General features: G+C 41.3%; 1 protein-coding gene across 3 annotated transcripts in view; it reads right to left on the minus strand.

Annotated features, from left to right (window-relative positions):
* rbbp8 (retinoblastoma binding protein 8) overlaps positions 1–24,118 on the minus strand; it is a 116,834-nt gene that overhangs the window by 36,420 nt on the left and 56,296 nt on the right. For all 3 annotated transcript variants that reach the window (XM_069921091.1, XM_069921090.1, XM_069921092.1), the window contains exons 3-9: positions 22,846–22,888; positions 14,951–15,046; positions 10,508–10,620; positions 10,347–10,422; positions 10,088–10,263; positions 9,581–9,688; positions 166–266 (exon numbers count right to left, since the gene is read on the minus strand). In XM_069921091.1, coding sequence (XP_069777192.1) covers positions 166–266; positions 9,581–9,688; positions 10,088–10,263; positions 10,347–10,422; positions 10,508–10,620; positions 14,951–15,046; positions 22,846–22,888 — 713 coding nt within the window. The remainder of the gene's footprint in view (positions 1–165; positions 267–9,580; positions 9,689–10,087; positions 10,264–10,346; positions 10,423–10,507; positions 10,621–14,950; positions 15,047–22,845; positions 22,889–24,118) is intronic.

A 24,118-nucleotide genomic window follows, 5' to 3' on the forward strand; every position in this document is an offset into this window, starting at 1 on the left:
TGGAATTTTTTTTATTTTTTTGAAATTAGTAACATTTCGTGTTTTATGCCATTTTATTTTGAGGAGCAAAGTTCATCTCACAAAAACTAATTTCAAATAAACCAGATAATCGTTTGTGGTTTAAAGTATTTGTTAAAACAGTAAATGCAATATTGAAGTCCTTACAGACACCTCCTGAATTCCAAGACCTAATGTTTCTGCTACAACAGCAGCTAAATTAATGCCATTCTTTTCTGCTGATGTTTGTTCCTTTGGCTGCTGGGTGCCTGAAAATTAAAAAGAAAAACAAGTTAGGCATATGATAAAGCAAATATAAAATAATGCACATTGATGAGACAATCTTTGAAACTCAGTTGAAAAGGCTTCAAAACAATAAGCAATGGGATAAGAGTCCAATGTGCAGAACATAAATACCATAGGTTTCCCTCCCCAAAGGATGTCAGTGTACTAATTTAGTTTTCATTACAATTTGGTCAATTTCCTTTTCTGTTTTAACCAACAAATTATTTAATTAATCTTGTCAATAAGGTTTTGATGTCAGAAACTCTACATTACCAATTATTAAACTACTCAGTTCAGGAAGTTACATTGCAAACATTAAATTATAAATTGTCTCTTTCAGATCGTGCATGAATATAACAGCTAATGTACATAATTTGGGCCAAATTCTACCACATCTGCATTAGCTGTATTTCTTCTACAGCAGGGGTGTCAAACTCAAATTCACCGAGGGCCAAAATTAAAAACTTGGACTAAGTCGAGGGTCGAACTAAATATTTATTGAAAATTTTCAACAACATCTGCATGTTTTCTCTCAACATATGTAATAACATAACATAACATAACAATTACAGCACGGAAACAGGCCATTAGGCCCTTCTAGTCCGCACCGAACCAAACACCCCTTTCTAGTCCCACCTCCCTGCACAATGCCCATAACCCTCCATCTTCTTCTCATCCATATACCTGTCCAACCTTTTCTTAAATAATACAATTGACTCCGCCGCCACTATTTCTCCCGGAAGATCATTCCACATGGCTACCACTCTCTGAGTAAAGAAGTTCCCCCTCATGTTACCTCTAAACCTCTGCCCCTTAATTCTTAACTCATGTACTCTTGTTTTAATCTTTCCTCCTCTTAACGGAAATAGTCTATCCACATCCATTCTGTCTATCCCTTTCATAATCTTAAATACTTCTATCAAATCCCCTCTCAACCTTCTATGCTCCAAAGAATAAAGACCTAATCTGTCCAATCTCTTCCTATACTCTAGATGCTTAAACCCAGGTAACATTCTGGTAAACCTTCTCTGCACTCTCTCCACTCTGTTTATATCCTTCATATAATTAGGCGACCAGAACTGCACACAGAACTCCAAATTAGGCCGCACCAACGTCTTATACAATCTCAACATCACCTCCCAACTCCTATATTCCATGCAATGATTGATAAAGGCCAGCATACTAAAAGCCTTCTTCACCATCCTATTCACGTGAGTTTCTACCTTCAGGGAACGATGTACCGTTACTCCTAAATCTTTCTGCTCTTCGGTATTCCTCAATGCTCTCCCATTTACCACGTATGTCCTGTTCTGATTCTTCTTACCAAAATGAAGCTCCTCACACTTATCAGCATTAAATTCCATCTGCCATTTTTCAGCCCACTTTTTTAAGCAGCCCAAATCCCTCTGCAATCCTTGAAAACCTTCTTCATTATCCACTATTCCACCTATCTTAGTATCGTCTGCATATTTACTAATCCAATTTACCACCCCATCATCTAGATCATTAATGTATATAACGAACAACAATGGGCCCAATACAGATCCTTGAGGCACACCACTGGTCACTGACCTCCAACCTGACAGACAATTATCCACTACCACTCTCTGGCCTCTCCCTTTCAGCCAATGTTCAATCCATTTGACTATCTTAAAATTTATACCTAAAGACTGCACCTTCCTAACTAACCTTCCATGTGGTACCTTATCGAAGGCCTTACTGAAGTCCACATAGACAACATCCACTGCGCTACCCTTTTAAACTTTTTCTTATTAAAATAAATGTTTAATAATAGTTTTGGTTAAACTCTTTCCATAAGAAACATTAACAAATAAGAAATAAAATATTCAATAAATAATATTTCTCTCTAGCCTTTAAGCTCCTTTTAAATGTATTGTTTTTCACAAGCCAACAAGTCAAAAAAATAACAACTTGCTTCAATGAAAATCCAATCTTTCAACTATGAACAGCCCAAAGTTAACCAAAGAAAATATGAATCCAAGCTTAGCTTGCTACACTATGATTTACTCTGATGCACCTGGGTCTAAACCAGATACTTGGCATCTCTTCTTAGATGCAAGTTCATCAAACTCTGGTGTCAGACTCTGAGCTGAGGAAATCCTCAGGACTGAATGAAGGTGCTCGTCAGTAAGACGACTCCTGTGTGGTGTTTTGTTTATCTTCATCAAAGAGAAGAGTTGTTCGCAGAGATATGTGCTGCCGAACATTGACAGCATTTGAGCAGCTTGTGTACGGAGTTGGGGCAGTGTGTCGGGAAGGAACTGTGGGAACTGCGCAGCACCGACAGTCATACTTTGACTTGAGTGTGTCATTACACTGGAGCTCAATCAGCTCCATTTGGAGGTTGGTTGGAGCGCTTGTCACGTCAACTGCAAACGGATTGCTGAGTAGTTCAAATCTGCATTTCTGGGCTTCAAAGTCAGCAAATCGTCGGGAAAACTCCGCACGAAGTACGCTTAGTTTTTCAGCAAACTCTGCACTGGGCAACACGGCAGGTGAGATCTGTTCTTTCATAATTTGGCAGCACTGAAAATGAGCCATGTTTCCCTGCAGCATCTGAGTCTCCCACAAGCACAACTTGGTTCTAAAAGCCCTCACTGCACTGTACATGTCTGTAATGATGAGCCCTCGTCCCTGAAGCTGCAGGTTTAGCGCATCGAGATGGCTCACGATGTCACACAGGAATGCCAGCTCACATTGAAACTTTTTATCCCTGAGCTCTGTTGTATCTTTGCCTTTGCTCTCCATAAACAGACATATTTCTTCACGCAGCTCAAAGCATCTCTTCAGTACTTTTCCTCGGCTAAGCCATCGCACCTCTGTGTGATAGGGCACGTCTCCGTATTCTGACCCTAACTCCTCCAGAAAGGACTTGAACTGGCGGTGATTTAAACCTTTGGCTCTTATGAAGTTAACTACTCGAGTTACAGTGTTCATAATATGCTCCGTTTTCAAGGCTTTGCCACACAAGGCTTCCTCGTGGATTATGCAGTGGTAAACTGTAAGCTCACCTGCATGATTCTCCCGCATCTTCTCCCGAATCCTGCCCACCAGTCCATTTTTCTGACCACGCATCGCAGGTGCACCATCTGTCGTTAGTCCCACAAGTTTATACCAAGGCAGCATCATTTCATTGAGACATTTGGACACCTCCTCGAAGATTTCTTTTCCTGTGGTTGTGCCATGCATGGATTTTAATCCTAAAAGTTCCTCTGTAACGGAAAGTTTCGTGTCCACTCCACGGATGAATATTGATAGCTGGGCAGTATCTGATGTGTCGCTGCTCTCGTCTACAGCAAGTGAGTATGCCTTAAAATCTTTCCCCTTCTCCTTTAGTTGTTCTTGTAGATTAGTAGCAAGCTCACAAGCACGCGCAGCACGGTGTTTCTGCTCAGGCTCACATTTAAAAACATTTGCTTTTTATCTGGGCAAATGACATCGCAAACTTTGAGCAGGCATTTTTTAACAAACTCTCCCTCCGTAAAGGGCCTGGCTGATTTGGCGATCTCTGCGGCCACAATAAAACTAGCCTTTACAGCAGCCTCACTTTGGGATTCTGCTTTGGTGAACATAGTTTGCTGTAAAACCAGACTTTTTTTCATCTCCTCCACCTTCTGGAGCTTTTGCTTCTCGTTCAGATCCTTATACCTGTCCTGGTGTTTTGTTTCATAGTGTCGTTTTATGTTATATTCTTTAACTGCAGACACACTGGCTCCACACACAAGACAAACAGGTTTGTCTTTTGCCTCCCACCTGTCTTTTGCCTCCCACCTGTCTTGAAAGGTCCTGTTTTCTATCTTTCGTTTGTAAGGGGTTTATTAGATGTGAGTTAGGCAACAGGACCTTGCAGATGTTAATGAAAATAAACAGAGGAGGTGGGGGCGCCAACGCATTTGCAAAGCATTCTGGGATTCAATTCAAATTCAATTCAAATAGCTTTATTGTCATTGTACAAAGTATACAACGAGATTAAAAGACAGCAGTTCAAGGTTACCAATGCAGCAACTCAACCACAGACAGCACCACGGAAGTTAAATAAATAAACAAAAAAAAACGCCGCAGTTCTTAACATAGCGGTCATCAACCACCTGAAGTTCCAGCTCATCCATTTGGCCTGCCAAGGATCGCACGTTGCCGAGAAGCATGCCAGGGAGCGGAGGTCTGCAGGGAGCACTCGCCAGCCCAGCCAGCAGGCCCGAGCGGCATCCCCCCTGACCCCTCTCCCTCCTCCGCCCCCGCCTCCGCAATCGCCGCCAACAACCCAAGAGTCCCCGCTGGTTTTGCCATCTCACCGGGAATACCGTGAGAGCGGTGGAACTCGTCCGCGACCTCCACCCCAGCGGAAAGTTCGATGCCCAGCAGCACCCGCCCACAGATGAAGCTCAAGGAGACGCGGAGGTGACCCACCACGTCCAGCCACATGGAGCTAGGCGGCGGGTCCGTTGGAGCTCGGCGGCGGGTCCGTTGGAGCTCGGCGGCGGGTCCGTTGGAGCTCGGCGGCGGGTCCGTTGGAGCTCGGCGACGCTGTGAATATCTAATTAACTTTCCCATTAACTATATCGGTGTCCTGCTGTCCCTGCTGTGGAAGTGCTAAAAACTACTACGGTTGTGCTTGCTGCTGTGCATGTGCTATACTTGCGCGGCGGCCAGCGGGCCAACTCTAATATATATTTAATATGATCTTGCGGGCCAAATATAATTATATTGGCCCGCGGGCCAGAGTTTGACATGTGTGCTCTACAGTCATTGTACAGGACTAGTGACCTCAAACAACTTATTCCACGATTCAAATTTTTAAGATGGTCAGAAAATGCTGAAAGACAAGAACTGCAGATTTTGAAAACATGAAATTAAAAAAAAATGAGCAGGTCAGGCAGTATCTGTGAAAAGCGAAGCAGTTAATGTTTGAGTTTCAACACCTTTTATCAGTACTAAGAAACAGGCAAGGTAGTCTAGGTCAGGGATGAGCAACTTATGGCCCACATCCAGCTGCAACCCAATGCGTTCGCCCAATCACCATTCACTGCACTAAACTGTCAGCCTTTGTCATTGGTGGCCCCAGAGACTGTGAGCATGGATTAAACATCCCTCAGCAAAGGAAACACTTTGTGGCTATATAAATGCTGCCCGTTTCTTCAGGGTCATGAACCGGGCAGTGAAATGACTGCGTTCACATGGAATGTTCATTTGAAGTTTCTCCACATCGTTATAACCAGGAATTGATCATCAATCACATGACTTTTTGCCCCTGGAGAAATAACTCACCCTGGTGCTCTGCCCTCAAGATTGCCCTGAGACAAGCTGTACATCAGTGGCCAGCTGTCCCACTCTTGGTGCTAGGCCACTCACCCACAGGTGAATGTTGAGCTGGGCAACCAATGGGGCGAACCTTTTGCAGCATCCACGAACTTTGGCCTGAAATATTAACACTTTCTCTTTCCACAGCTGCTGTCTGATTTGCTGAGTGTTTCCAGTATTTTCTATCTTTAGCTTAAAAAATTCAATTGGTACACAAGGCAGATGTTACCACAGTACATTCACAACCTAGCCACAGTATGATATTACCAGGTATGTGAAAAATAATCCTGAGCATTATTGTCGCAAAACTTTGGAATGTACTGCAGAATTTTAAGCACAGATGGAACATTTTCCCACAGTATCTCTGCATAGTTCCTATAGACAGAACTTCAGCCAAGTCTTATTTCCTTGCCTTTTTCTTGTATCTTGTCTCTCTTTGTATTTATTTTCCTTCCACCATCCTTTATGGAAGTCTCTCTTTACCTCATCAAATAATTTATTTGGATAAACCTTAACTTCATTTCCTGTCCTTTTGGTAACAATTATATTAAATTTGTGCCTTTTAGTTACTAACTAGGAAATGAACATTCATAGAAGCATACTTATGCAATGGACTACCAAATGATTACAGAAGAAAAATCAAAGGAAGGCCTAATTCCTTAAGGCAAACGCTCATTTGAAGGTGTCCAGAATAAAATAGTGGGGTCACATGTAGAACTGAGCAAGTATCTCTTTTTGATTAAATTTGTGGATGCCACGATTAAAGTGAGGATAATGCTCTTACGTTACATGATCAACTTCTAATTGACGTTACTTAGGAAAAGGTGTGGCAACATGGAAATTCAGTGAATAGGATCCATTTTCATTTCAGCAAGGCCTTGGTACCATGTCATAGAAATAATTCAGCCAAAATCTTTTTGATAAAATTAATTAGCTACAAAAAAAAAATCAAGGCATGGATGGCACAGTAGAAAAATATACCAAGGCAGAGGGACTCTTGAATGTGCAACTGAGTGCAATGCTGGAGCCACTGGAGTATACAACTGATTTGAGTCTGGAGACAAAAACAAAAGTTCAGAAAAGACAGCGGAGGACTAAGGTTTTAATCATAGGAAACCAAGCCAAATGCTGAGCGATGGAATAACGAACAGTAAACACCATTTGAACAAATATTGGTGAATGACACTAACCGAAAACAAGTACTACGCTATAGTACTTGGCATCTGATCACCTAAATATATATGGTCACACAAGGCACCATAGAAGAAAATTATTTGACTGTGGGATATTTAGGCAGAGCAATCAGTAACAAATCCCGACAGTATGCATTGGTACAGAACACCTGGAGTACAGCATAGATTTCTGTACCAAAAGTACAATATTTATATGCATTGGTATGGAACACCTGGAGTACTGCATAGACTTCTGTACCAAAAGTACAATATTTATAATCTGTCCAAGCTTGCATCATGTCACATCTTCAGTCATTTATACAAAGTACTATCAATCTGGGCTCCATTTGAACTAGGATCAGGGATTCAAAGAGATAGGGCAGAATTGCTCCAAAAGAAGTTCAGTGCAGCAAATGGACAAGTATATTACTACATATTTATTGCTCAAGAGGGGGATATGAACTGCAGAAAAATATTCCAGCTTTGGATGTATGGGATGTGGAATTTACCAAATACCTTTAGTACAATTACAATGCAAAATATCAGATTGTAGCGACTACTCCAGTGGAGCTACTAAATGAATACACCAGACACAGTGCTAGTCAGCAAAGCAACTTTATTTGAATTTGCCTCCACTTTTAAACCCCTCCCAACTCAGAACTGGAAGCAATATCACCCTGTGCCTGCCACCCACCTGTGGTGCTCGTGTCTTAAAGATGACGGGAGACCAGCAGCATCTTGAAAGTGAGTGCCTCAGTCTCCGATGTGCTGTGACTCAGCCCGCAGTGACGTGCTTGGCCCCCTCGGCCAGGTAAGTGAGTAGCGACCAGGTCCTCATAGCGACCAGGTCCTCAGGGCTGTGTAGCCACTTGGTGAGTTGCACGGGCGACGGTTCAGCTCACTGCGCTGCGCAGCCACTTGACAAGCCACACGGGCGGCGGTTCAGCCCACTGTGCCACTCGGCCCGCTACACCACTCGCCCCGCCCCCCAGAATGAAATGAATTGGCTGCGCACGCCTTAGGCAGATGCCCTCTTCTCCAGGGCAAGGGGCAGCGAATAGGGGTCTACATGTGCTGGTTTGAGTTTGTCTATATTAAACAGTTGAGAATGTCCCCCAAGTATGAAGTGTACACAACTCCATCCCTTTCGATCACATAGAAATGGGCATCGTATGGCCATTGCAATGGCGTTCCTGGGGCCTGTCTATGCCCGAAGACAAAGTCAGTGTCGAGGAGGGGTGGAGGGTCATGGTGTTTGGAGGTTCCATGCCAGTTAGTTGGAAATTGGTTTTTTTACTGTGTCGTGGTATCAAAGCTGCTGAATCACATCCAGATCCGAATGGCAGGAGTCAGACGAGAAGTGAACGTCACCTGGAACCGAGAGAATGAACCGTAAACCATTTCAGCGGATAACGCTGGCATGTCTTCCTTCGGGGTGGTGCACATTCCCAGCAGAACCCATGGCACTTGTCTACCCAATTAGGCCTGGTGAGTCGGGCTTTGAGTGTGGTCTTGAGTTGCTGGTAGAAACATTCCACAAGACCATTGGACTGTGAGGAGTATGCTGTGGTGTGATGCAGTTGTGTGCCACAAAAGCATGCAAGAGCCGTCCTTAATGCGAAGGTGAATTCCGCTCCGTGGTCTGAGGCGATGTGTGTGGGAACTCCGAATCTTGAGATCCAAGTGGCAATGAATCCTCTGGCGTGTGTCTCAGTGTTGTTGGATGGCCTCTGGCCATTGCGTGAATCAGTCTATGTCCGCGAGGATGTATCTCATGTTCTGAGACACTGGCAATGGTCCGACCAGGTCTATATGCAAATGCTCATAGGGACGGCTGAAATCCATGTTTGCCATTGGTATGGAGTTGTGACCCGGGAGCTTTGCCAGGAACAAGGTCTCAAATAGAAAGCAATTAGAATGACTGTCTGCTAGAGCGAGCATTTCATTCATAAACTGGACGGATTCCTGTCGCCTAGCTCCTCCATATTCAAAAGCCACATGCCTCTTTATGTCTGGTTGATTCCAGGATGTCTAGAAGGAACTGCTGGAACCTGGTGTATTGGTTTTATACCTGGGTGGGGGGTGTCCAATAAATTCACTTCACTTACTTTAGCAGTTGTAGCAGCATCCAGTGCCCTGACGACGTGCCAAAACTTCGTGTCTTCAGCTGTTATTCCACGAAGGTGGAACTGGGTCTCAGCCTGGTTCAGCCACACTCAAGGCTTGTGGGCCCAGAAAGGGGCAGGTGAACACCTACCGCTTTAACTGCAGCTGTGGCAGCAGCAGCTGCTGTTCTTGCTGCTTCGGCTGAATCTTGCAGTCAGGGTCACCAATTGTAACGACTACACCAGTAGAGCTACTAAATGAATACACCAGACACAGTGCTAGTCAGCAAAGCCACTTTATTTGAATTTGCCTCCACTTTTAAACCCCTCCCAGCTCCGAACTGGAAGTGACATCACCCTGTGTTTGCCACTCACCTGCGGGGGTCGTCTTAAAATAAAGACGACGAGAGCCCCACGCCATCTTGAAAGTGAGTGCCCTAGTCTCTAGTGTGCCGCAACGCAGCTGCAGCACTGTGCTCGGCCCCTGGCCAGGTGAGTGAGTAGTGACCAGGCTCATGGTGCTACGTGGCCGCTTGGTGAGCCACACGGGCGATGGTTCAGTCCACTGCGCCACTTGGCCTGCTACACCATTATATTTTTTAATGGGAATCGTTTATTTATTTCGAAGTTCCAAAGATGCCAAAATAATTTATACTTCTGTCATCATTTTCAGTTTATTGCACATATTATGTTGGAACTTACTTTCAATTGACATTGTTCCAAGATCACAGGTATCTACAGCTAGGACTTCTTCATCCTGATTGCATTGGGTCGTGCCAGGGAACTGCGCTAACAGCATTTTACATTTCTCTGCATGTGAACAAAGTGGCAGTTAGAACAATTTAACATTACAGAACTAGGTTCCAAGTTACTGGAGGATAAAATAGGACAATTTTCTGTGGCAAAAATTCATTTGAATATACTTGATGTAACTTTTTCAAGAAATTTTAATCAGAGAATTTATGTTCTAATTTAAAAATTAATTGAGCTGTACTTGTTAGTGCATGCAATGAATTTATTTTACTGCCAATGTATATGATCCACCCTGTGTGAATATTCACATGAATGAGATCTTTAAACATGTTTATTGGAGGAAATTAGAAAAAAAAACCCTAAAATATTTTATTTTACAGTATAAATCATCAACACAATTTAAAAAGATTTAACTAATAATAATTTTGTATTGTAAAATTCACTGCATTCTCATACCATCAGCCTGAAGCCGTGAAGGCTCTGCGCTTGCATGTTCTGCATAGTGAATATGTCGGTTCTCCTTTCTCCTTCGCATTCTGCTAAGCATGGAGTTGGAAAGAGATAAAACCGGAGAATCTGGAATTATTCCATCATTGTGGTCTGCTGCTCCTTCCACTTCACGCTTCTGGTCTCTGACATCAGAGAAATAAAAGTCAGAGAGATTGTAAAGTAAAAAAATAAATGGTCATAATGTCAAGAGACAGACAAGGCTTACTTCATCTGATGCTCAAGTGATTCAAGCTGATCACTAAGTTTCTTGTTTTCCTCTTGAAGATTGTTCTTTTCATTCACTTGATTAAATGAAGATAGGGAAAAATGTATGACAACGTTTCTCAAACAAAAAGGTTCCCCCCAAATAAATTCAAAACCACTTACTAAGTTCTGTAATTAGTTTCAGATTCTGCTGTCGAATATTCTCAAACTCCAGCTGTTTTTTCTTCATGTGTTCTTCAGTAACCGCACACCTGTCACATAATCCTGCTCGCAACCTGCAAAAGAAATTAATTTTATGTATCAGAAATTTGTACTCAAAATTGCAGCAAATGTTTTAAGTTCATTAGTGTTTTCAGAAAACTGCATTACAAGTCAGAAACAGATAAAATATAACATGTATACTCTACCAAGCAATCAATGATAGTCAAATTTATTGCCATCTGATTGTACTTATACAATCAGATGACAAAACAGGGATCTCCAGTCATCAGTGCAAAACATGCAGACACACAATCAGACATAATACACATTAGATAAACAATACATATGCAGGACAAGTATTTTAATGATATAAATAAATATTGTTTTGTACATATGAAAGTCTCAGATGGTTAGTGTGAGCAGTTCTTTGGTCGTTCAGCATTCTCACTGCCCATGGGAAGAAGCTGTTCCTCATCCTGATGGTGCTGGCTTTGATACTCCTGTATCTCTTCCCTGATGGGAGTAGCTGAAAGGTGTGTGTGTAGGGTAGAAGGGGTCTTCGATGATTTTGCACGCTCTCGAGGAGACGTTGAGTGTCCAGGGAACTTGATGCTCTCCACTCTCTCTACTACAGAGTTATTGATGTGTAGTTGAGGGTGGTCATTCATGGTCCTCCTGAAGTCCATGATCATCTCCTTTGTCTTGTCCATGTTGGGACTCAGGTTGTTACTCTTGCACCATTTCACGAGAGTTTCATCCTTTTCTATGTTGTGTGACTCATTGTTGTGGGTGATGAGGCCAAAATACTGTTGTGTCATCTGAAACTTGATGACCCTGTTGGATCAGTAGCGTGAACAGTACTGGATTGAGCACACAGCCCTGAGGTGCACCACTGCTCAGCATGACGGTGCTCAACATTCTGCTACTGATCCAGTCAGACTGTGGTCTTTCAGTTAGGAAGTCCAGCATCCATTTACAAAGTTGGTGGTGAGGACTATTTCTCCACCAGCCTCTGGGGAATGATCATTTTAAATGCTGCAATTAAGTCATTTAACAGCAGCTTGGCATATGAGGTGTCATTCTCCAGGTGGGCCAGGACGGAGTGAAGCGACAAGGCTATATCTAATCTATGCAAACTGGATGAAATACCACGAACAACTTTATGCTGATGTGAGCTGCGATGAAAGTAGATTGAGATATTTATATGGTATAGATAGGGCAAGACGACATGAATCTTTTCCCCTTATGAGAGGGAAATAAAACAAAGACATAAATTTATGGTAAGGGGCAAGAGATTTAGAAGGAATTTGAAGGGGAAATTTTTCACTCATAGTTGCAAGTACCTAGAAAGCATTGTCAAGGAGAGTGGTGGAAGCTAGTCATGAGCATCTTTTAAGAGATATCTAGATGAGCACTTGAAACACCTAGGCATTTCGGTCTCGGCTCGGGTTGCCAATGGAGGCTTGTGTAGCTGCAGAAGCTGTGGGGGTGTTGAAGGCGATGCCACAGACACAGTGACTCTGTGGGCCTCTCTTTTACTTCTCTTTCTAACTGCAAGGAGAGCTGGGCAATGTTGATGCCAATACTTTGTCTGCTTATGGCAGACTAAGGGCAATGTTGTATAAAATTACATTTCTGTTTTATTACATAACAATAAATAGTACCTAACTGAAGGTTATAGACCAAAAGATGGAAAATGGAATTAACACGGATGCATAGTCACTGGCTGGCATGGATGTGATGGGCTGATCAATGTTTCCATGATGAATGACTATGACATCTGCATGAGAAACCATAAAGTGTTTCCCATTTAATTTGTGGAAAATAGTGATAAAAAGCATTTCCCCTCTAATAATTAGAAACACTGAATAAGCACATTGTAACATTTGCAAATCAGAGTTCAATCTTTTTTGTTAAGTACTTTTTTCTTAATAAGCATACATTTGTCAGATTATATCCATCATCGCTGTTTAAGTGTTCATTTTGGCTAATCAATAGCTCATTGCTACAAAATCAGATTTATAACTGTGCAATGTAGGAAATGCTGTAACCAATTACCACAGAGTCTGAACAGTAGATTCAAATTATACTCCAGTCATTTCAGCACAGATTTTAGGTTAACACTTTTGTGTGCAATAACTCAGAAATTAAATTGGATTAATCATCTCAGGCACCACAGACAAGATCACATAATGTGATTTTTGAAAGCAAGAAAGTTCTTCCTTGTGCTCTAGCCAATATTCACCAAAAGATTATTTGGTCAGTTTCATATTGCATCTTATAGGGGTTTGTTGATTGCCATAAAATGTCTGTTTTAATTGGTTAATTAACCAATTTGCAGGTTTTCTTTTACCCCACCAAGGGCAATGACTCAAGCAAACAATAATGAGAGGCTCGATCAGAGGAACTCAGCAGATCATGTGGCATCCATGAGCAGAAATGGTCAGTCAACATTTTGGGTCAAGAATTTTTATTGAGATGCAAATGGGGAAGGGTGATGCCAAGAAATTGAATAAGAAAATTAAGTGGGGGGGAAGGAGCTTGGCAGAGACTAAGAGGTGATAAGAGAATTGGGCAGAATGTGGGAGTGGTGGAGAGACAGAGAAAAGAACAGGAATAGGTAAACAATGGAGCCAGACAGAAGTGGGTATCTAAAACTGGAAAAATCAAAGTTCATGCAGTTGGATTTAAGACTGTCCATAAGGAATTTGGTGTTGTTCCTCAAGTTTGCAATTGGCCTCAGCTACTCCCGTTGGGGAAGAGATACAGGAATATCAGAGCCAGTACCACCAGACTGAGAAACAGCTTCTTTCCACAGGCAGTGAGACTGGAATGACTAACGAACTGCTTCAAGGGTAATATTATTAAATAATATTTATTTTTATGTATGAACATTTGTTCTCCAAATGTAGCACATGCCGATGTATCACTTGTCTGTATGTGTATGTCAAGACTGGTTATGTGTTTTACATTGAGAAATGGAGAACGCTATTTTGTTGGGTTGTACTTGTGCAATCAGATGATAAATAAACTTGTGTCAGTGTGAGAATGGTGAGAGAAATAAAAATGATGGCAACTGTGAGTTCAAACTGAACCTGCAGACAGAATGCAGGTATTCAACAAACCTGTCAGCCAATCTGCTTTTGGTCTACTTCACCTGGAAGGAAGGTTTGTCTGTGAGCCTGGATGCAGGTGAAGGAAGAGATGTAGGGACAAGTTTTGCACATCTGCACATATAACAGGTAGTGCATGGAGTTAGAAAGGAGAGGAAGAGTGGACCAGGGAGTTTCAGATAGTCTGATCCCTGAAAAAGGCAGATGGGGGGTGGGGAAGAAAAGACGTGATTGGTGGTGGGATTGCGCTGAAGTTGATGGAAGTGTCAAAGGATAAATGAGTCAGATGCAGAGGCTGGTGAGGAAGTACGGACTAAAGAGATCCTCTCCTTGTTCTGCCTGGGTTGTGGGTGGGGGGGGGGGAGGAGGTAAAGAACGCTATTAACTAAAGTTTCAACAGCCTCATTTTTTTTTAACCTCCTGTCTGGAATAAACATTTTTAGCTTGTGCATTACTTCTTACTGTATTAATGACCATTTGCAACCACAATTGACAAATATTCTACCATTAGTTTTTACACTGGGGATACTTCCAAAATTTTAAAACTTGTAAAGCACAAGAATTCTCTTCCCTCTGCTGATTTCAGTGAAACATTCAGGGTGCATAATCAATAACATCAATAAGGTTCATAGCCTCATACTGCAAACTGCCAAGGAATGGTGGTGGGAATTTTGGGCCTCAAATATTAACGTGATAAATTACCTACAAGTGGAGATGCAGGTCTGGTAGAAACTCCTCCCTGTCCCAAGGGTATCAAGCACAAGGAGGAGCCTATTATAACTCCTGGGTCTTATTTAAATGATCCACAACAGTGCCTGTGAAAACCAGTAAGAGGTCAGGACTGGTGGGGACGAGAAAAATAGATGAGGAGCCTTGACAGGGAACACTTACTTATCCTGAGCAGTAAGGATCTCAATGAAATGCAATTTTTTCTATTTTGCTGGTTTTCTCTGGCTTGTGTCTGACTTCTTAAGGCTTTGATTCTGGTAAGCATGCAGGACAATGGGAAACAAGTCATCAGCCATATTAACGACATAATGGAATTTTTCCATTTAAATTTCATACTCACTGGTCATGTTAGTGAAATTCAATACTGTGGGAGAAGTTCAATAAATATTGCAGCTTGTGGAATTGACCTGTTCTTGATTCACTTAAGCATTGGTTCTAGCAACACTTAAGCATTGGTTAAAATCAAGGCTCGAGGATAATCAAAATTGAAATCCAGTGAAATTTTTTTTCTGCACCTCTTCCAATCTAAATTCATTTAAAAATCAATCATATCATATCTCACCTGTCTTCTAAAACTTTAATAGTGTCGTGTAATGCTTTCTGTTGCTCCCTTAACTGTTGGTTTTTATTGTAGTACTCTTCAAGTCTTTGAGCATCCCTGGAAAAAGATTACATATGAGACAGCAAAATATAACATTTTAAATAGTTTCTGAACATGTCTTGTGACAAGTCTCCTGTGTGAAAGTCAAATGATTGTTGATTCAGCACCAAGCTCCTATTGGTGTACAAGTGGTAGGGTAGCACAGAAATATTTGTCTGTCCAGGTGTTTGGCATGTCATGACAAATACAAACTGTGGAATTTAAATTTACTTGCTGAAGTCTGAGTTCAAGAATAAAGAAAACAAAAGGCAATTATTTCTTGATAAAGGGTTCAGCTCTAAATAACAACAACCATTCTTTTTCTTCCACTGACATTGTTTGACTTGCTGAGTTCCTTCAGTAGAGTGCATTTTTCAATCCTTTAAAGCTATGCAAAATTTATGCTGATTTTAAAAAAAATCAAGAACTGGGATTAAATAATTGGTATGATTTACTCTTCATCCCATTTCTATAGGAATATTCCTCAGATATTTCTCTGCCACACTTGGTTCATCTGTTCAATTCAGAAATATATTTTATTGCAAGAGCAATTGTTCAATGAAATATAAACCATTCCACGGGCAATGTTTTTGATTTTATCACTTATTGCCCAAAACTCACGATTCACTTTAAAATCTGAATGCATAGTACAAAGTAAATTTTCAATATTTGTCAAAGACTACGTGTTCACCAAAAGAGTCACGTTAATTTGTAAAATAGTTGATAGGTTTAAAAGTTTTCAAGATACAACATGCCTAATTTATGCAGAAAGTAAAACCTGGGCAGGTTCAAATGTATTCCCTCATTGTTTATCAGTTTCATACATCTGCTCAAACTATTCTGATTAAGTTTTTAAAAATTCCAGAAAAAAATGAGGTAAGTAAATTAACAATAAAACAAAAGAAACAAAGAAGGGCTAGGCCCATTTGATAAACATGATTGACAGGTTAACTATGAAGTCCAGACTTAGTTTGGCCTTAGCCTCAGTGTCTGTAGAATCTTAGCTGTAATGTTCAGCAAAGTTCTACATAAAAGCTTCATTTTTGTGGTTATCTGTACTGAAATATTAAACGACAGGAATTTGAGGGAGTCAGTAACAGTGACTCTTGTTGAAGACCATTGTGACCACAATGAGCTAGTTGTATAAAGACTAGCCACGTTGCACGGTGTACAATGAATCACAACAATATTCATTCATTTGATAGATACCTACATTTGTGAAACAAAGAAAATTTTAACTTCAATTCTTGCAAAAAAATGTTTACTTTAAATTTGAAAAATAGAAATTAAAATTCTGAATATCCCCATAAATTTTACTAAATTGGTATTTTTAAATCAAACAATAAACTTTAACCATCTTTACAATAATCATTCTGAATGAATCAAAAAGCAGAATTAAAGCAGAGAGACATAGTTAGCTTAGTGGTTAACACAGAGTGTTACTGCACCTGCGACTGATTCCCGTTGGCAGTTTGTACATTCTCCCCATGTCTCTGTGGGTTTCATTGGGTGCTCTGGCTTTCCCCTATCGTTCAAAACTTACCAGGGTATAGGTCAATTGGGTGCAATTTGGTGGCATGGGCTTGTGGGCCGTAAGGGCCTGTTACTGTGCTCCATGTCTAAATTTAAATAAGGTATGAAAAGATTTTGAAAAGCATTTTGACACATATAGTAATTGAATGGCTTGCCTATCATGCAAAGATTAAAAACAATTTGCAAGGCAAGTAATATTTTTTACTTTAGTTATCCTTTGTACACCATATGGAGCTAACAGAATGCAAAAATGAAGATTGCACAGCTCCAAGTACAGGGGTACTGTAAGTAATTTGTTGCATTTTTGCATAATATTTTCAAACTTGTGACTTTAGCAATGCGAGAATTGAGAACCACTTCTAACAAGCACATGCAGATTTTAAAATCTATAAGCTACCTGATCATTAAGCAGCAGATGAATGCTTTGAAGGCAGCAAACAATTAAGAACAAACCAAACAGCTCCTAAAAGCAGAGTGAATTGTGTTTGACTACTTGTGTCTGTACTAAGTCTTTGATTAAGGAATGAAATGCAATAATTCAACCATTACACCAAAACAAGAAAAATCAATTGCAGATTATACTTCTCTGATTACATTTTATATCTCACACTTCGAATTATGTTGATTTCACACTTTAAAAAATATTTGCATGCAACACCAAGATTCCAATAGATTGACACAGAGCATTTGCTACTGAGTGGTAGAAGTAAAATACAAAAGTCTGAAGACACTGTGGTTGAAGTAAATCATAATGCTGGAGAAACTCAAACAGTGTACATTAGATTTCCGATTTATTGTCAGAGTACATACACATACAACTCTGAGATTCTTTTGCCTGTGGGCAGGGCAGAATTATCACTTGTTGGTAGTGCAAGACATTGTACACAATTTACACATATAAACAAATAAAGAAATGTAAACAACTGACTGTGCAATTCTGAGGGGGGGAAAAAAAACAAAGTGCAAAAGTAAAACTCCTGTTTCTATGCTTAGTGCTCTATGATTCTAAATAAATTGCTGAATGAGTTTGTTGTTGAGGCATCTGATGGTGGAGGGGTAGCAGCTGTTCCTGAACCTGGTGGTGTGAATCTTATGGCACCTATAAATCTTTTCTGATGGTAGCAACTAGAACAGAGTGTGTGCTGGATGGTGTGGATTCTAGATGATTGCTATTACTTTCTAATGGCAGCGTTCCTGTAGATGTTCTCAATGGTGGGGAGGGTTTTGCCTGAGCTGTCCTGGGCTGCGCCCACTACCTTTTACAGGGCTTTTTGCTCAAGGGTATTGGTGCCCCATACCGTGATGCAGCCAGTCAGCACGCTTTCCACTCCACATTTGTAGAAATTTTCCAGGGTTTCCAATTTCAAACCTCCGCAGACTCCTGAGGTATGTTATGTAGGACTAGATGTTAATATCCCTTATTGTAATCCTGAGATTTACTGTCTAGACTCTGCAGGGTAACCAAGTAAGTGGTGGCATCTTCTGGGTTATCAAGTGGGTGCCCTCCTTCCTCAGTGTTTTGGTGATAAACCACAACACCTCCAGAGGGTTCAGCAGTAAATCCCGGTGTCCTGGGCTCACCCTCTAGATGTCCTTCACTCACTTGGATGCCCAGGTGATATCCTTTCTCCTCATCCAGAGCCACTAACTACCCTTTTCAGCAGCTCTGGGGAAGTAGAGATATTGACATGCTTTCTTCATGATAGCAAATATAAAGATACATAACCAATGATTCAATCATGAGCCCTTCATCGAGATATGAAAAATATGTAGGCAGGTGCCTGAACAAAAGTTTGGGGAGGCGGGGAGAGGCAGGGGGAGAAATACAGTCACAAAGATAGGACCTAATAGAAGGATAAGGGAGGGAGGGCACATCCTCACAAGCAGGAGGAGGAGGGATGACTGTGAATGGAGGGGGAAGGGGGGTGAGAGCTGGAGGAAAGAAGTCAAAGGGAGGGAGAACAGAAAGTAGGCTATCAGAAACCGGCAAAGTCAATGTTAATGCCATCTAGTTGGAGAGTGCACTTTTTACACAAATTTCCCCCATTTCAGGGCACCATAATGTTTGGGACATTTGACTTCACAGGTGCTTGTGATTACTCAGGTATGTTTAATTGCTTCATTGGTGCAGGTACCAGTGAGGTAGGCTTGCTTCCAAACTTTTGATCACCTTTGGAGACTGTATATAAAATTTTTCAACAGGAGGATCAGAGTTGTTCCAATGAAAGTCAAAGAAGCCATTATGAGGCTGAAAAACAAGAATAAAACAGCAAGAGACATTCTCGAAACCTTAGGATGACCAAAATCAACTACTTGGAACATAATTAAGGAGAAAGGCCATACTGGTGAGTGTAGTAATTGCAAAGGGACTAAGAGGAAGACTCCACTGCCAATGACAGAAGAATTCTCATCAAAATGAAGAAAAAATCTCAAAATGCCTGTCAGACAGATCAGAAACACTCTTCAGGAAGCAGGTGTGGTTGTGTCAATGACGACTGTCCACAGCAGACTTCATGAACAGAAATACAGGGGCTACACTGCAAGATGTTAGCTACACTGCACTAGTTAGCTACAGACACAGGATGGCCAGATTACAGTGTGCAAAGTATTTAAAAGAGCCTGCAGAATTCTGGAAAAAGGTCTTGTGGACAGATGAGACCAAGATTAATCTGTATCAGAGTGGTGGCAAGAGCAAATTGTGGAGGCACAAGGGAACTGCCATGATCCAAAGCATACCACCTCATCTATGAAACATGATGGTGGGTGTGTAACGGCCTGGGCATGTATGGATGCCACAGCTACTGATGCCCTTATCTTCATTGATGATGTCAGTAGAAAAATGAATTCTGAGGTGGAGAAGCATCTTAACTGCTCAAGTTTGAGCAAATAGCTCCAAACTCATTGTCTTACTGTAGGATGAAGTGCCGTCCAATGATCTCAAACATATTGCTAAAGTAATAATGGAATCTTTCAAAGCTAAAAACTGGAAAATTCCTGAATGGCCAAGTCAGTCACCCGATCTTAATCCAATTGAGCATGCCTTCCATATGCTGAAGAGAAAACTTAAGGGGATAAGCCCCTGAAACAAGCAGGACCTGCAATTGGTCCATATCCTCCCAAGCTCTCCCCATCAAGATACTTTTCCAAAAGCCTTTTGAACATTGAAATTGTATCCACTTCTATAGTTTCCTCTAGCAGCTCATACCACATACAGGCTACCCTTTGAGTGAAAAAAAGTTGCCCCTCAGCTCCCTCTTAGAACTCTCCCCTCTCACAAGCCTATGCCCTCCACTTCTAGAATCATCTACCCTTTTGCCTTGCTGCTCATATTATAAACCTCCATTCTTCAACCTCCCTTGCTCTAAGGAACCCAGTCCTATATATCCTCTTCCTATAACTCACCCCTTCCATGAATCTCCTCTACACCCCTTCTAACTTATTGCTGTGATTCCAATAACCGGACAACCAGAAATGCACAGTATTCCAAGTTTTGCACAGCTGAGATCCCAATTTTTTTTCCTTAATACTCCTACCAAGTGTGCAAAACACCTTCAATATCTTGTAGAATGGTGCCAACAGCTTTTTATTTTAAAAACATAGGAGAACCCACAGTGGTCCATACCCAGGATAGTGATACCCATGCTTCTTGTACCAGACCACGAGGTCTACGATAACAGCAACTGGCACAGGGCAGCAGAGCAGGAAAATATTTACGGCTGAGAAGAAGCTTGGGAGAAGACCCAGTAGAGTATGAGGCCAGAGCAGTGGACCAACACAAGCCTCAGCAGCCAAAGGCAGGGTTCTGGAAGGACTTGGGAAGTGACAGTTTCCTAATTGTACAAGGGGTTTGGAACCAAGGACCACTGAGGACATCTTGAATGCCTGGACCTCAGGTTCATTTCTGGGAACGTACAACCCATGCAGTTATGGAAGTTATGGGTGTAAAGGAGGTGGCGGCATCCACGGACACTGTGATGAGAATTTCTTTTGCTTCTTGGTAGAAGCACTGGACTAGTGCCTTTCAGGTTGTTACGCCTCACCAGCAGCCATTGAGAGATGCATAAACAGATGAGTTAAGTTTAAGCCAAAATTTATTAACAAATTCTTCTTTCTTTGGCTTGGCTTCGCGGACGAAGATTTATGGAGGGGTAATGTCCACATCAGCTGCAGGCTCATTTGTGGCTGACAAGTCCGATGCGGGACAGACAGACACGGTTGCAGCGGTTGCAAGGGAAAATTGGTTGGTTGGGGTTGGGTTTTTCCTCCTTTGTCTTTTGTCAGTGAGGTGGGCTCTGCGGTCTTCTTCAAAGGAGGTTGCTGCCTGCCGAACTGTGAGGCGCCAAGATTAACAATAATAGAATTACCTCAATAAACTTAACACCCAAACATAAGCCTTTATAGCAACTCTACATTAACAGCAGATATTTATAAGGTGTATGTGGAAAAAACCGAGGCCATTACAGTCCAAGCTCAAAATGCCCCAAAAGAAAACTTCAAGTCAGTCACGTCAAGTCCATCAGTTAAAAAGGAACAACTCGTGGAGTCTGATCTTCAGGCTTGGGATTCTTAGTTTGTTGCACACTGGTCTTTGAGAAGGACATGGAGACAGATGGCCATGATCACTGTAGACTTACAACTTTCCTGAGTTTTGAATCTGGCAACAACCACCTTTGATTTCTTTACACGGGAATTTTCACCTAGTGACCTCCTCCGAAGCCCACTTGAGGGTTATCACAAGTTATCTTGTGAAACAAAAGTCTTCCCCTCTAAACACCCTATCCTGAGTCATTAAGCAACTCATGTCACACGAAGTTCTGCTTTTGGAAGGGGACTCAAGAAGGCCAGGTTGAGCACGCACGCACGCACGCACGCACGCACGCACGCACGCACGCACGCACGCACGCACGCACGCACGCACGCACGCACGCACGCACGCACGCACGCACGCACGCACGCACGCACGCACGCACGCACGCACGCTATCAGAGTGGCGCAAACTGCTGGCACCTGTAGACAAACTAGCTCAGTCTTTCTCCCACTGAAACTACTGGGTGAGCACACTGACAAATCTGACTGATTGCCTCCAACCAACCGACCAACTGACAAACCTGTTCAAACACTCAACACACTGGGCTCTTCAAATGCCCTCGTGTGTACCTTCAGCTCCCCATATTGGTGGAGATATTGACAGCAGCAGGCGCACTCTCTGCAAGCCCACCAGCTTCACATGGTGCTCACGCATTTGACAGCTGTCCGCTTTCCAGTGCTGTTTCAGCGCTTCACCTGAAACTGACAGTTTTTCCCACCATTAATTCAACACTTCACAGCAGCGCACAATCCTTTCTTTCCCCTCTAGGTTCAGTCCTGTCCTTGGTCCTAAAATAAAATTGTCCAGGGTCCATAACAAGTTAAAGTAAATCATTTTGTGTATTTATGTAAATAACGATGATGAAATCTTGAACCATATCCACCCAAGTCATCACTTTTAGGGAAGTTTGCACCTGTACCCCAAGGTCATCTTGTTCTACAACACTCACCAATCACTTCATGGTCTCTTGAAAAACATCAGATTTGTGAGATATGATCTCCTATACACAAAATCATACTGATACCTCCAATTAGTCCCTGACTATCCAAATGCTAGCAGATCCTATCCCTCAGAATCCCCTCCAGCAATTTTGTAACTACTGACATCATGCTTACTGGCCTATAGTTCCTTGGCTCATTTGTGCTGCCCTTTTCTTAATAACCCCTGGCATTTCACCGGAGATTAAAGATGATATTAATATTTCAGCAATGGTCTCTGCAATTTCTTTTCCAGCTCCTACCAGTTGGCAGGATGCACTTTATCCAGCAAGGCAGATTGGTCTACCTTAATACATTTCTGGATGCATCTTATTTGCACTTCCATAAACCCATTCAACAACATTCCCTACGATCAAAGGTAAAATATTGGCATGGAGAGAGTATTGGGTAGAGAATAATATCTTGCCCATTTTAACTTGAATTGCCTGAGTGCAAGGGGCATATTAGAGCAGGAATTCATAAAATGCATTCAAGAGAGTTTTCTGAAGTGTCTACGCTGAGTTTATGAGTTTAAAAAAAAATGATAGAAAATATAATCGAGAAGATAATAACATACATTTTCTTCTTCACATAGCTTGTCTGCATTTTGTGCCAGTAAGTGTTTTTTATGGCCTGCTTTTGAGCCACTATTAAAGACTGTTTTAATTATCTATAATGCATTACTAAACAATGTTTCAGAATAAATTTAAGATACTTACAAGCATCTCTCCTTCTTTAGTTTGGTTACTTTTACTTGCAGCACTGTGGTTAAAAATAAAATTACATTTCAGAAAGGTACTTGGGCAACAAGAGATATTACAATATTGCTATTAAAATCAAATGAGTAGGCAGATTCGGCATCTTGTATTTAGGCATCATGTTCGGTGCAAACATTATGGGTCGAAAGGCCTCTTCCGCTGATGTACTATTCTTTGTACAAGATGCAGAAATCCATTCCACTTATTTAACCAAAATTATTTCCCTCTTCTTCATTAGGTTAAATGATTAAGAGGAATAAGTAATGGTGTTAGAAATTTAGAAAAGAGCAACTGAATAGTCACAAAACATTTATTTTGTTTGTTGTCTTCAATAATATTGACTGACCTGTTTATTTCTCCTTCTTGCAATTAACAATATGATTTTATTAGCTATTAAAAGTGTACAATTTTAAAGCTATAACAACTTTAATAAGTTGCTCTCTGATCTTTACTTTCAACCTTTACCAAAGCTTTTAGCTGAGGCTGAAGCAAAAGAATAAATCTTAGTCAAATGTAAATAGAGTTACAAATAGAGTTGAGACACATGAAGGAAAACTTTCATTGGTACTATCCAGTTTTGAAATAGATCTGGGTTTGATAAGCCATGCCAAAAACATTTACTAACTTGTACATCTAATTCTCGATGGGGAAAAAAAAATTACCTTTTACAAGATAGAAATTTAACCATGAGATTTTTGCTCTCTGTATTCAGAAAGGTGAGCAATATACAAGTTGATTGGCTCATCCAGCCCAGTTAATGCTATAGTCAACCCTGAACATGTGCAGATGTGTCTAAATTAAAGAAACATTGAGGAAGCCATCATGTCAGGCAGAATCTAGGGGTAGACATGGCCAGTCTACATTTCAAGGCTTGCATTTGCAATTTTTGCCTTTCTCCAAATTGGGGAAACTGGTGCAGAAGGGTGATAATCTCATACTCTCGATTCATATTATTAAACCATCATCCTTAACTCCACCATTGCTGGATACAGGATCAATCCACCAATGATCATAGTCAAGGGGGGAGGGGAGATGGCAGGAGGTAATCTTGGGCACCCTCAAACACAAACTTTCAAAAACTTCAAAGTACAGAGTAGCCAAACACAGATGAGGAACCTACTGATTAGCTTCTACCATTTTCCTTCAACTGATAAAATCAACCTGCTCAATGATGAGCAACTCTTATAAGAAGCACCAAGGAAAACAAGACCAGCATAATCCATACAACTGACCA

The sequence above is a fragment of the Narcine bancroftii genome, chromosome 2 (assembly GCF_036971445.1).
Source record: "Narcine bancroftii isolate sNarBan1 chromosome 2, sNarBan1.hap1, whole genome shotgun sequence".
In the NCBI taxonomy this organism is placed as follows: Eukaryota; Metazoa; Chordata; class Chondrichthyes; order Torpediniformes; family Narcinidae; genus Narcine; species Narcine bancroftii.